The 14,651-nt window shown below is 40.2% G+C and overlaps 1 protein-coding gene across 4 annotated transcripts in view; it reads left to right on the top strand.

The window, feature by feature from the left end:
- The window catches only part of ACP3 (acid phosphatase 3), a 45,740-nt gene that overhangs the window by 16,728 nt on the left and 14,361 nt on the right, over positions 1 to 14,651 (top strand). For all 4 annotated transcript variants that reach the window (XM_045503631.1, XM_045503634.1, XM_045503632.1 and 1 more), the window contains 5 exons: positions 854 to 952; positions 5,092 to 5,184; positions 6,795 to 6,927; positions 11,258 to 11,340; positions 13,181 to 13,284. In XM_045503631.1, the coding sequence (XP_045359587.1) occupies positions 854 to 952; positions 5,092 to 5,184; positions 6,795 to 6,927; positions 11,258 to 11,340; positions 13,181 to 13,284 (512 nt within the window). The remainder of the gene's footprint in view (positions 1 to 853; positions 953 to 5,091; positions 5,185 to 6,794; positions 6,928 to 11,257; positions 11,341 to 13,180; positions 13,285 to 14,651) is intronic.

Here is a 14,651-nt window from a genome sequence, read left to right as displayed (position 1 = left end):
AAGAGGGGTCTATTTTGGATATATTTTGAAAGTAAACAAACAACTGAGTAGTCTATGAAATAGGATGATAAATGTTACCATTGCAAAAGTAAGGAGATTACAGAAGTAAAATGGTTAAAAATGAAGTTGAGTTCAGTTTTGTACATGTTAAACTTGAGGAGAGAGAAACATCCAAGTAGTGATGTCCACCAAAGGCTGGAAATACGAGACCAGCCACAAATGAAAAGTCAGAGCAGCAAAATAAGCTGAAGAGTCACCAACCTGTAGGTTATATTAAGACTACAAAAGATTGTTGAATTTAAACTCATCCCTTTGTCCTCATAATGGGTTTTTAAATGTATTTTTCTACATATTTAGTATATGCTCTTATTTTAACAGCCTGCAAACTTGCAAGAATCCAAGTCAATGAATGGTTAATCAATCTCTTAAGATTCTTTCCAGAACCTCTTATTCATTTCTCCATACTTATGTGGGGTGGGGGGGAGGGGTGCATGTGCACATACATGTGCAATTTGTGCTAGAAATGAAAGAGGTCCAGTAGGAAGCAAGATAATCATATCAACATGGAAAACCAGGAAGTGTGACTCTTTTACCAATGATATAGTCCTACTTAGGCAAATTCATGAAAGAAGAAAAAAAAAAGCTTTTCAGTTCTGGGTACATATCCTACTCTTTAAGACCTACAGACCATTTATCTCCTTTTCCTCAATTTTAGAATTTCCTTTCAGCTGAAAACACATTTTAATCTCTTATTCAGGTCGCTTTGTACCTAATGAGGCTTAAAATATGTCTACTGCTTCTTTGGTGAAAAGTTCTTCCAACAAAGAATTTATGATTTTTCTTTTGTCCTCAGTTGCTGTACCTGCCTTTCGGGGACTGCCCTCGGTTTAAAGAACTTAAGGATGAGACTCTCAAATCGGAGGAATTCCAGAAGAGGCTGCATCCTTATAAGGTTAAAAAATGGTGTCACTTAGTGGTGTGCAGGAGTGAAAGGGCCAAAGACAAAGGATGAAACTCCAGCTTCTTAAACATGTGGGAGGAATATGTCTGCCAGTGGCTGGTTATAGCAATGGGTTAAAATGTTTAGTGAGGGTCAGTCATCTCTACCCGGTTCCCTTCCCTGTGTGAGACCACAAGCTAATAACGAAGCCAGTCCCTTTCTAATCCTATACCCGTGTGTCTGAAGGAGCCAGACGAAAGTGCATAGCTAGGTCAGAATAAATGCAAGTCTAAAATGATCTGCCTTATTGAGGTTGAGGGGTTGGGACCATTTATCTTCAAACATAAAGGATAATCTTTTTTATTTTATGTTTCCACTTTGCAAAATACCCCTTTTTAATACTATGCAAAAGATAGATATAATGCTTCATACTTTTAAAAATATTTTGTGGGCACCTGGGTGGTTTAGTTGGTTAAACATCCGACTTCAGCTCGGGTCATGATCTCATGGTTTGTGGGTTCAAGCCCCGCATCGGTCTCTGTGCTGACAGCTCAGAGCTTTGCATTCTATGTCTTACTCTCTCCTTGCCCTTTCCCCACTTGTGCTCTCTCTCTGTCTCTCAAAACTAAATAAACGTTAAAAAGTATTTTTTAAGAAAAAATAATATTTTGAATCTCTAATACATTAAGTACAGTGGAAAGTCTCTTAAAGACCCCACAGGTAATTGCTGGTAGTATTTTCTTATAAAGTCTTGCAGTTTCTTTATGCATATGCAAATAAATATAAATATATTTTGGTGGTTTCCTCTTTGCTACACAAAAGTGGTATACTATATTCACAAGGTTGGACACTTTGGGTTTTTTTCAATTAACAATAGATCTTAGAAATATTGCTATATGTGTACATAAAGAGTTTCCTCATTTTTTTATAACTGCATTTGAATTCATGGACCTCCCATACTTTCTCTAACCAGTTCATATTGATAGACAAGTGAGTCATTTCCAGTCATTTACAGTCTGTATGAATATCTTGTACATCTAAATCATCTCGCAAGAATATCTGTGGAATAGTATCCCAGAAGTAGAAAATCTGGGGCAATTGGAAATATTATCAAAATATCCTCCAAAGTGATTATACTAATGGCTACCCTTATCAACAATGCACAAGATTGCCTGTTTCTCTATAGCCTTGCCAACAATGTGTAGACAACTTTGAGGAGATTTGCCAATCTGTATGTTAAAAAATGTTATCATTAGAAGCATCCCCTCTAAAGTCAGGAACAAGACAAGGAAGCCCAGTACCATCATCATTATAGAGCATTGTGCTATAGTACTTTTCTCTTATGATGAGTGAACTTTGGATATCTTTATCTAGTTAAATGTCTTTTGTATTTCTTGTTGTCTTCATATCCCTTTACCATTTATCCTTTGAGTTATTGCTTTCCTCTTTTCTATAAATTTTAGGAGCTTTCTCCCTGTATTTTGACATTTTTTTCCTGTTCCATAAAGGGCATTATTTCTATTGTTTGCCAATTGACATTGTTTACAGTGTTTTTGCTAGGGTATAGTCTTAAGTGTGCTGATGCGTTCATATATGGTTTGTATACTGTAGTAATATTTAGAAAAGTTTTTCCCACTCCTAGGTAATAAAGGAAGTCTTCAATGTTTTCTTCTAATTCCACTCTATCATACATTTACATAGTGGACCCATTTATAGTTTATGCTGGTGCGAGCTGCGAAATTTGTAACCTGCTTAAGTTTTTCCATATTTCCCTAATCACCCTGTCACTATTTATTGAACAGTTCCTCTTTTTCCCACCTTTTTCTTATTATATATATTAAAATTCCCCAGTGTATGTGGTCTGTAGCTGGAATTTTTATTCAATTATTTTTACGTTTCATTAGCCAAAACTACACTGTTACACTTAGTAACATTTATACAGGATTTAATATCTAAAAGGCTTGTCACCCTTCACTCTCTACTTTTCTGGTTTTTCATGACTATGTTTTTATTTTCTTTGTGAACTTTAGAGTCCACTTGTCTGAGTTCCAAAACCACTTTTTTTTCACTTTTTAGTGTTTTTATTGGAGTCAGATTAAATTTATATATTAACTTGGAGAATTTGCAATTCTATGATATTGAGTCTTCCTTTCTAAGAACATGGTACATGTTCCTATTTGTTCTCATCTTCAAGATTTTTTTTTCAAGTTTATTTATTTATTTTGAGAGAGAGAGCATGCGCGGGAGGGGCAGAGATGAGAGAGAGAAAGAATCCCAAGCAGTCTCTGCACTATCAGCATCAGGAGCCTGATGCAGGGATCGAACCCATTAACCTGTGAGCCAAAATCAAGAGTTGGATGCTTAGCCAACTGAGTCACCCAGGCGCCCCTTATCTTTAGGAATTTTTTAAGGTTTTCTTCATTTAAGTCTTTACATTTATTGTTAAGTTTGCTCCAGGCTTATAACATCTGCAAACAAATATGGCTTATCTCTATTTTTCCAATATTTATGCCTCTGATTTCTTTTGCATATTTGCACTGGCCAATACTTAAAGTACGGTATGACGTAATAGTATTGGCAGAGGACATCTTTGTCTTATTTTTTATCTATTAAGCATGTTGGCTTTAGGACCAAATAAAGATATTTGTATCAAGTTAAGGAACTAGCTATCTTTCCTATTGTGTTGATTGTTTTTAATCCATAGTGGTGTTTAATTTTTTGAAAAGTCTTTTTAACATTATTTAAATATAATTAAGTTATTTTACTCCTTGGATCAATTACTAAGATTAATTATTGTCATAGATTTGCTACTACTGAGTCATCTTTACATGTCTAGAATCAAGCCCTTTCTTTGGATATTGAATTATTTGTTAATATGTTACTTAGACCTTTTGTATTCCTATTCAAAGCACCATTGGACTATAGTTTTCTGGCCAGTCTTTTGTCAGTGTCAGTGTTGCACTTACTCAGAAAAATGTTTTGGAAGTTTTTTCTTTTTTTCTTTTTCCACACTCTATAACAGTTAAAACAGCATTAGAATAACTTACTCTTGAAAATCTTGGTAGAATTCCTCTGTAAAGTTATCTGGCCCCAGAGCTGTTACTTGGTTTGATTTCGTTTCGTTTAGAGGGGGGATCTTTAATAATTAATTTATTTTAAGAAGATTTGTTTAGGTTAATATTGGCAAATTATATTTTCCTAGAAAATTTATCCACCATATAATATCTTTCAAAAGGATTCCCAGAAATTGCTGCCAAATCCATCAGGCAGGTAGCTGAACAGTAAGTGTCATTATCATGACAATACAAGAATAATCCAGAATCTAGAGAAATGTGTGCGTCCCTCCCAAGTTTGATTGATCGCCAGATATCAGGTCCAGTTTCTGCTGTATATTCCCGAGGTGTGTTGGCCTAAGACCTGCTTCCCCTTCCCACCTTGACCAGTCATTTGTATATGTGAGTTATACTTCACCTATTTCCAAAAAAACATTTGAGGTAGTACGCTTGGCCTGGTTCCAAGACAAACCAGGAGCACGTGGCAGTAAGCCAGCATGTGCCCACATTTGAATGTAATCATTAAAACTAATCAATTAGTGGGGTGCCTGGGTGGCTCAGTTGGTTGGGTGACCGAGTTCAGCTCAGGTCATGATCTCGCAGTTAGTGAGTTTGAGCCCCGCGTCGGGCTCTGTGCTGACAGCTCAGAGCCTGGAGCTGCTTCGGATTCTGTGTCTCCCCCTCTCTCTGCCCCTCCCCTGCTCACCCACTGTGTCTCTCTGTCTCTCAATAATAAATAAATGTTAAAAAAAAATTTTTTTTAAGTAATCAATTAGCGTTCGTAAAATTCTTCAGGTTTGTATTACCACAGCCAATATTCCAGGTTCACTTTCATGTGAAGAACGGCACAGCTCTCAATGGGGGCAAATTTGCCCCACAGGGAACATTGGGAATGTTTGGAGACACTTTGGGTTGTCACAGCTGAGGGATGAGGGATGATGCCATGCTGTTCATCTGGTAGATACAGGTCAGGGAGACAGCCAAATGTCCTACAAAACATAGGGCACTCCCCACAACAAAATTAGCCCCAAATATTCATAATGCTGAAATTAAGAGTCTCTAATGTAGAAACGTTTTCTCCCTCTGTGTGTGTTTCAGGATTTTATAGAAACCTTGCCAACATTTACAGGATTCCATACCCGGGACCTTTTTGGAATGTGGACTAAAGTCTATGACCCTTTATTTTGTGAGGTAAAAGAAAAATTATCAAAGATTAACCTGCAATCTGATTTTATGACCCCTGCCTATTTTGAGACAGATGAATACATTTTCTTTCACTTTTTGGCAGATATGTTACTTATGCTTCCTTTGACATTGAAACATAATTCAAGACTTCTTTATACGAACTTAAAAATCCTGACTTTTTCTCTCCATTATTTATGTTTTCACCCTTTAGAAAATTGCAGGCAAAATTGCTTTTCTTTTGTGCCTTGCCGTGTACTTATTTTTCAGTCACTCAGGAATGCTGGGCTCCTGTCATGGATTTTAATGAAAGCAGCAATGTTACTGAATAGACAGGAGAAAAAAAGGCACCTCATTTCTGGATATAGAAATAAGCAAGCCAACTTGAAACCAGGTTATTGAAATTGGTTTATCGGGAATCTCTTCCTTGCGGTACAATGCATACGAAATAAACTCTGTAGCTGGATCAATGACCTTTGAGGTTTTCAAGCCTACGTGGTATTTTTCACTCACTATGCACCACCTACTGGCCCAAAGGGGTACTCTATAATCCTGTTTTCCCTACCAGGCTCCCTGAATCCTGGGGCAAAATTCTGACCACCCACACGATTTACAGCCACCTCTCATCTTGAGGCCATCATGAATGTCTGGGGACAGCAATTACTTTCATAGTTCATCTTAGTAACAAATGACACAGTTTGCCCCCTTTCATGATCGAGTTCATTGCCTAAAAGTACACATGACTCTCCCAATATTTTCACTTTATCATTAGCCCCTGTTTCAAGGAAGATTCGTTAGCTTTACAAAAGACTCCTTAGTGGGGACAAGAGCCCACATTTTGGTTCAAGTCTTGATTTCTTTTCTTTCTTCCTTACCCTGGGTTGATTTGAGCTGTTCTATAATGTGGGCGTGGTGCGTGGTTTCCTTTTCTCCTCCCTCCCACTTATTTCCCCTCTGGGCCACTCCACTTTGATCTCCTCTTTCAAGAATTCTCTGTCTCTCTGTCTCTCCTGTTTCGAATCTGGGGGAGTCTTAATCAATTTTTCATAGCAAGTAATAAATATTGGCACAAAACCTTTACCCACCATGCTATACAGCTTGTTCATCCGTTTAAAAAGTTTCACAAAGAGTCTACTGTATATACAGTGCACTTTCTCGGGAGTCAGTGAACTGGAGCTAATGGGAGTGGGGGTCTGGTACTGAAGGTTCCAGAAATATATTGCCTCTCCCGGCTATCCTCTCAGGACATTCATTCAGCTTTGAGGAAAACATCATCAAACCCTGTCAGTGTCACCTTCCCCACAGGTTAATAGATTTCTAAACCTTTCATAAAGGAATGAGGTACATTTTTACCCTATCTCACCCTTACTTTGCAAAATAGGAATCATCCTTTGGACCCACAGTTAAGCCAAAAGCTATGGGCTCGGTAGGAAGGGGCAAATTAGTCCCTGTGAATTTTTCTTCTGAAAATTAATACCACTACTTATCACAAAGGAAAGGTTTCCTGGAGACAAATGTCAGGACAAGAAAGCCTAGACCCAGGAGTTCTTGTGGTGGAAAGAGGACAAAAAAGTTAACAAATAAAAATACACATTTTCTTCCCTTTTTCTCTGCTACAGAGTGTTCACAATTTCACTTTACCCTCCTGGGCCACAGGGGACACCATGACTAAGTTGAAAGAATTATCAGAATTGTCCATCCTGTCTGTCTATGGAATTCACAAGCAGAAAGAGAAATCTAGACTGCAGGGGGGTAAGTATATAAGAAAGTGAAAGGAGAGTATTGGATTTGTGGTTGAGTGATATATACGTATGTATTCGATAAACGTATGTATTCAAAAAGCTTAGGGCAAATAGTACCTGGTACATAATACACTGTCAGTAAACATTATGTGTTTTTATACTCATTAACATTGCCCACTCTGGGCCTTAGTTTTCCTATCTGGAAAATGGAAGCTTTGGGATAAAGGTAAATGATACTTTTCATCCTTTCAAACAATTAAGGCTTTTATTGTTGTTGTTTTAACTTTTTTAATGTTTATTTTTGAGAGAGAAAGAGCATGAGCAGGGGAGGGGCAGAGAGAGAGAGAGGGAGACACAGAATCCAAAGCAAGCTCCAGGCTCCAGCTGTCAGCACGGAGCCTGACACAGGGTTCGAACTCACGAACCATAAGATCATGACCTGAGCTGAAGTAGGGGCTTAACCAAATGAGCTACCCAGGTGCCTCAATGATTTTGTATCAGAGCTCCATGAAAAGCAATTGTGTCTGGTGGCCTATAGTATGAATTTTTCAAGGGGGAAGTATGACAAAAGGGGCCCATTTTCCCAAAATTCTTGGTGGTATCCACTGTTTAAGTTAATAAAACATATTTTTCAGGCTAATTGTGTCCTGTAGATTAACACATACTGCAACTGACAAGTTTATGACACAGCTTAAATGTTCCCATTGGGGGTGGAAGGTGTTTATTTCTCAGTGATGCCTCCTTTCAGCTGGATTTGGCCCTTCATTTTGTAGGACATCCTATCATAACAAAGGTAGACCAGGCAAGAGGATGCCAAATCCTTATAATCAGGATAGGTGGGTGGACGAAAGAAGCTAGGACCAGGCAGGATAGAGATACATGTGATGCTTCTGAGGGCAGTTGGGTGGCCAAGCCAAGATACCAAAGGAAGCGTCAGATTCAGGTGTTGTTAATATAGGCATTAAAAGTAAGGATGGAGAGGGACGCCTGGGTGGCGCAGTCAGTTAAGCATCTGACTCTTGATCTTGGCTAAGGTTACGATCTCACAGTTTGTGAGTTCGAGCCCCATGTCGGGCTTTGCAATGATTGTATAGTCTGCTTGGGATTCTGTCTCTCCTTCTGTCTGCCCCTCCCCTGCTTGTTCTCTCTCTCTCTCTCTCACTCTCTCTCTCTCTCTCTCTCTCAAAATAAATAAAAGCAAGGATGGAGAGTAAGATAGTCCATTATGGCAGGTTGACATAACAGTGAAGAAATTCTAAGCCACAGGATTAGAATTTCCAAGTCATATACTCTAGACAGTTTGAGAAAAAAAGGGCAATCACATCAAGACTCCAACCATTGCCAGACCCTATTCACTGGCGGGGTCAGGACAAGTTCAGCAGAGCCCCAGGAGAATAGACAGAGGCAAAGCATCCTGGTTGTTGGACCAGACTGGGCAGATGTTCATTCAGGGCTGGGTGTAGGGACAGAGACCAGGAAGCAGCCCAATCTGATGTGCTAAACAGGAAAGGAGGCAGAGGGTGGAAGTTGGGCCTTGTTGACTACACATACACCGGGTCTTATTCCTGAACCACCAGGCCTTAGAAGTGTGACTCCATCCCAAGCCACATCAGATGGTAGAGACAGGGTTCTTGATTGAGGTCCCTCAACCTAGTCATGATGGGCTGAGGAATTCAGCTCCTCACTACTCAAAATGCAGTCCATGGGGCAGTAATCTCAGCCTCACCAAGCCTCTGGTTAGAAATGCAGAAATTTCAGGCCCCACCCCAGACCAGATGAATCAGAATCTGCATTATAATGAAATCCTGAGGTACCTCATAAAACATGAAAGTTCAGAAGCACTTCTCTAGATGCAAGAAACAGTGAAGAAATGGGCAGAGAAAGCCAGGCAGAAGTTGAGAATAGTTTAATAATAGATGTAGAACTCTGTACAGGAATAAAAAATGGGGGTTTTCCTCACAGTTTGTTCCTCTTCTTTTTTTCCTTTGACTACTAGAGATTGCATTTCAGGGAAATAACTTCCCCGCTCAGTCAGTTTCCCCATCTAGATTCTGTCTGTGAGAGTCTTTCCCTCAGGGGTTCTCTTTCCGTCTTGGACTTTGAAGACTGGTTTCTCTGTGAACGCACCTGCCCTGTTTTCTGGAGAAGTCCAGTGTATTGATAAACCAGGGAATAGTTTCCTGAATGATTCCTACCAAAACCCAAGTTCAGCCTATTGTTTGGATCTGGCTAGGCAAGAGAGATTTGTCAACTACGTGCTTGTTGAATGATGAAGCGGCTGAACACAATCCTGCAGGAAAAAAAAACATATATTGTCTAGGTGACAGAGTCACACAGGAACATCAGGACTTTGACTGGTATCTTCTGATCTTTGCCAAAACTTTTGTTCTACCAGTTGGTGTTAGGGATGATACAATTTGGTAATATGCACACTCCACCCACATTTTGCCACATACACACACACACCAAGAAAATCCCTAAGGTTCATTTAGGAATATATGGCTGGTCACATCTGTATTAATGTAAACCTCTTCTTGCTATAGACCACAGGTTAGTAAACTATAGCCTGCAAGCCAAATCCAGCCCGCTGCCTATTTTTTATAAATAAAATGTTATTGACACTCAGCCACACTCATTCATTTAGGTAGGACTATGGCTGTTTGGGGCTTCCACCCAAGAGTGAACAGTTATGGCAGACCATATGGTCCACTGTCTGGTCCTTTGCAGAAAAAGTTTGCCAGCCCCTGCTGTAGCTCAAGAGTGTGGGAAGGGAAGTTTATGTCTTCCACTCAGTGATATTTTGTCTGGTTTATGCAGTTAATAAATGATGTAACAGGGAACGGAGAAGCTAGTGCATGCTACAGTGGAGTCTAGTGATTAAGACATGCTGGGTTCAGAGAAGTTCAGCTCCCCTGTGCACAAGTTGTGGAATCTTGGACAAGTTGCTGAGTGTCTCTAAACCACAGTTTCCCCTCCTATAAAGCAAAATAATTGGCATGTCAGAGCCCGGGGATGACTATGGTAGTTACCCCTAGTTTCTTCTGGGGGCAAGGTGGACAATCACCTCAGAACCAAGAGCTGATATCATCTCCCATTATCAATGCTGAAGGCAGCTTCAAAGTTACCTGTTGCAGAGCAAGTTGCTGTTATGTGATGGTGTTATCCCTAAAGGACTCTGAGAAAGCAACCTTCTCTGAAGCAGAGTGATGTAGACCCGTTGGAGAAGCAGCATCTAGCTTCTTCTGTTCCCAGTCAAGGGAGTCACAGCATCTACAGAAAGAACAGACCACCTCCCTTCGTAATTAGCCTTTTATTGTGCCTCTTGGTATATAGATGAATAAACAGTCTCTGTGTACTATTTTAAGAGATTTTCGAAGGCAGGAGTCTGATTCACCTAGCATAGTATCTGGCCCATGGTAGCTGCTCAGTGTGTGTTTGCTGAGTGGACCACAGAGTCCAGAATGACCTTCCATCTGTTAACATCAATGCCCTGCTCTTGACAAAAACAAACTGATCACTGGGAAGCCAGGAGAGTACACGTGTAGTAAAAAAAAAAAACACCAGAGATATAAGGAGTCTTCAGGTGATGGTTGTGGAAGTTCCTGGGGCAGTACGTCCTCAAGACCATGCCTGGCACTCCAAGGTACCCCTCAGCCTTCAAGGACGTGGAGACTGTGAGTTGTGTACCCGCCTTCATCACCTCAGGAGCAACAAACATGAAGGGCAAGAGCTCTCCTCTACTGAAGACAGATGGATTCCTTAGATGAAAGATGCGGGCTGCCCCCTAATAGTGATACCCAGGGTAACCTGGAGTAATGGGCCACAGAAAACAGCCCATGACTTGTACAGACATCCAGAGAGCTGCTTTTTCCCATGGCCTCCCACAGGTTTGACCAAGAGAACAGAAGCAAGAGGGGGAGACAGAATACGTGCCAGGCTATCGCATCACGGCTCCCTAGAGAAGAGGACTCACTAAGAACTGTCTGAAAAATGCCATTTGCAATTCCTTTCAAGTTCCTCAACCTCCTGTCTTGAGCTTTAACAAAACCTGGGGGTGGTAGGGTCCCAGTGTGCCAATCCAGCTCTCTTTGCACAGCCTGTATATGACTCGCTGTGTGTCGCCGGGCCTCAGCTTCCTTGGTGTAAACGGGGGATAGAAGTCAGGTTCAGTAAACTAATGTGTATAAAGCACAATAGATGCTCAACCAAAGTTAGTTCTTTTCCTCTCAAGTCTTGAGAATCATGGCAGAGAGAATCACTAAGTAGGAATAAACACAAAGTTTAGGAACTAAAACATAAGCCCACGTTTGGTTCAGCTCCTTTGTTGATCTATCTTTAAGGTGTCCTGGTCGGTGAAATCCTCAATCACCTGAAGAGTGCAACTCGGCCATCAAACCACAGAAAACTTGTCATGTATTCTGCAGTAAGTATTTTCATCTCCAATCAATATCCATTTGTCCAGTAAGTGACCTCTTTAAGGAGGGAGCCTCATTTTCTTCATCATCATTTCCCTAATGCCCAGCAGAAAGTAGACAGCTCTTCAAAGCTTTTCAATATTGATTTGTCAGATCTCCTGAATATGTGTATATGTGACCACCTATGTGGTTGGCATTTTTAAATTTTATTTTGCTTTTATATTTAAAATTTTTAATTTTAAAATTAAACACCTAATTCTGGCCCTTGAGTTTACAGTCTAAAACTGACAGGAAAACATAAATACCATACAAAGCAGTATGGAAATGCAGTACAGGTAAAAGCTTTGCCTCGGAGAGGGGAAGCATCATTTCTGTTCCAAACCAAAAGCAGAGCATGAATTAGATGTGGGCAGAGAGTAATGACGTGGAGGTAAACCCACAGGTGAAGGCCATGTTTCAAGCCTCCAAGACCAAAAGGAGGGTGGAGCCATTAACGGAGGTGCTCCTGGGGCAGGGGAATGATTAGACAATTGGGTTTGAAGCACCAGGGAGCATCCAAATAAAAATCTCCAGGTGGCAAAGGGAATAGGGGAGAGAAGGGGGCAAATGACTGCAGCCTGAAGTTAGAGCTACACTGGGCGCAGGAAGAAAAAGAGAGGTCTCAGAGAAAACCTCCATCTTGGAGCAGGAGTCAGGCAAATAGGCACTGTTGGCGGGGTGGAGGGTGGGATTTGAGGGGTGCATTGAGCACTGAAATGGCTGTCCACGGACTGAGTCTGCAAAGATCAGCGAACCAGGACACGCAACATGGTGACTCGGCTTCCCACCCACTTTTCCATGATAGAGGATTTCTCAGATGCGGTTTGGCTGAAGAAAGCCATGTTTCCATTCTGCAGGAAGATGGATGAGGTGACTATAGATACAAGGAAGTTTGTTTATGATCAGGGGTTCTAAATGGGGTAAGACAAAGAGCTTATGGATGAAACAGAGTGTAGTGCTTCCTGGAGAAGGGCTTCCTGAAACCAGTCCATTCTGCCAATTTTTTTAGCTTCCCATCTGCTTTCCAGTTCTAACTTGTGTGATTTCTGGCAAGTCATAATTCTGTAATTCTATTTCTTTCTCTAGTAAATTAGTTCTAACCCCTTTTTAATATATGTACACTGCCATATAATTTAGGCAACCAAATGTTATGCCCGTTTGTCGATAGAGAAGCTGAGGGCTTTCAAAGATTGTGTAGTTAATTAGTGGCAAAACTAAGACTGAAAAACCAGTCCCCTATGCCTTCCAGCCACACTGGGATAAACCTTTAACAATTACTTTTAAGCTGTGCTCTCCATTTCCTTACATTTTTGTCTTCCCTGATATTTATAACCTTACATATTATTCCCCAACTTTAAAATCACAGATTATTCTAATCTGTAGAAGAAATACAATCTAGCACTAATGTGTTCCAACATATTTTAAAATGTAATGCAAATCAGTGAAACCAGCTAAAACAGAGATGTTCCGCTAGAAAACGCAAGGGACAAAAGCAGAAAACTTGACTCAAATTTATTTTCTTCCATTTCAGGGTTATATGACATTAAGCAAGTTACTTAATATCTCTGGGTCTGTTTGCTCATCTTTGTAATGGAAATAATATGTATTTAAGTCTCACTGCCTAGCACACAACAGATGCTCAACCAAAATTAGTTCTTCCCCTCTCTACCCCTTGAGTCATTGGGGTTATGGCAAATTTAATTGGATCGGAAACCATCATGGTTTTCTACAAGTGCTTAAAACTACCTATGGAACGTACATCTGAACCAGAGGTAAAGATCAAAAATGATTTGTCTCAAATCCCCACAGCATGATACTACCGTGGCTGGCTTGCAGATGGCACTAGATGTTTACAATGGAATCCTTCCTCCCTATGCTTCCTGCCACATAATGGAATTGTATCTTGAGAATGGGTAGGTATCTAAAAGGTGCTTTTCACAATCACTACCACTTGATCTCAGGTTTTATTATTATTAGCTTAAATATTTTTTAATATTTAATTTTCAGTTAGGTACATAAATTTAAAATCAAATACTAAAGGAGCACCTGGGTGGCTCAGTTGGTTGAGCATCCGAATCTTGATTTTGGCTCAGATCATGACCTCATTCATGGTCATGAGATCAAGCCCTGCATCGGCGTAGAGCCTGCATAAGATTCTCCCTCTCCCTCTATCCCTCCCCTGCTCATGGACTGTCTCTCATAAAATTAAAGTAAAGTAAAGTAAAATGTAAAATAATTCACTAAGTTAAAAATATTGCTTTATTCCACTTTCAGATTTCATGAAACAATTTTATCCAAACTCTTTGTATGCATCTTAACTTGTGTCTTCACCACTAGAGTCAATTTTGAGTCCCGTAAAAACTGTTTTCCAGATATATTAACAAATAAGGGTAATTTTAGCCGCTGTACAAATGAACCGCAGATTCTCAGAGGTTTACCCCAATGGACATTTCTTTCTCACATATCTAATACTCTAGTAGAGATGTCCCTGGCTAATAGGAGTTGATTCACCCATGGCGTGATTTGGGAACCCAGGCTTCCATCTTTTATTTTTTAATTTTTTTTTAATGTTTATTTATTTTTGAGAGACAGAGCGCAAGTGGGAGAGGGGCAGAGAGAGAGAGGGAGACACAGAATCCGAAGCAGGCTCCAGGCTCTGAGCTGTCAGCACAGAGTTCGGCACAGAGCTTGAACTCACGAACCGAATCATGACCTGAGCCGAAGTCGGATGCTTAACCGACTGAGCCACCCAGGCACCCCCAGGCTTCCATCTTTTGGACCAATAGTTTTCAAGAGTGCTGTGCTCACCTGCAGACAACTTATAGAAAGAAATGAGAGGGTAGAGAAGACAACCTGTTTATCAACCACCTTAACCCAGAAGGGGCACATATCACTTCTGCTTGCATTCTACTGGCTAAAATGATAGGCATACCTCATTTTATTGTACTTCACTTTATTGCACTTCATAGTTGTTGCATTGTTTACAAATTGAACGTTTGTGGCAAACTTGTGTCAAGCAATTTTTTTGACAGCTGCTATTTTTTTTGGCAGCAATTGCTCATTTTGTGTCTCTGTATCACATTTTGGTAATTCTCACCATATTTTGAAGTTTTCACTATTATTATATTTGTTTGGTGATCTGTGATCAGTGATCTTTGATGATACTATTGTAATTGTATTGGGGCACCGTGAGCCACATTAATATAAGACCGTGAACTTAGTAGATAAATGTGTGTGTTCTGACTGTTCCACCAGCCTGCCATTTTCTCTCTCTCTTGCT

The sequence above is a fragment of the Leopardus geoffroyi genome, chromosome C2 (genome assembly GCF_018350155.1).
Source record: "Leopardus geoffroyi isolate Oge1 chromosome C2, O.geoffroyi_Oge1_pat1.0, whole genome shotgun sequence".
Lineage (NCBI taxonomy): Eukaryota > Metazoa > Chordata > Mammalia > Carnivora > Felidae > Leopardus > Leopardus geoffroyi.
Note: the sequence above shows the minus strand (reverse complement) of the source record. Positions and strands in the feature narration are given on the sequence as shown.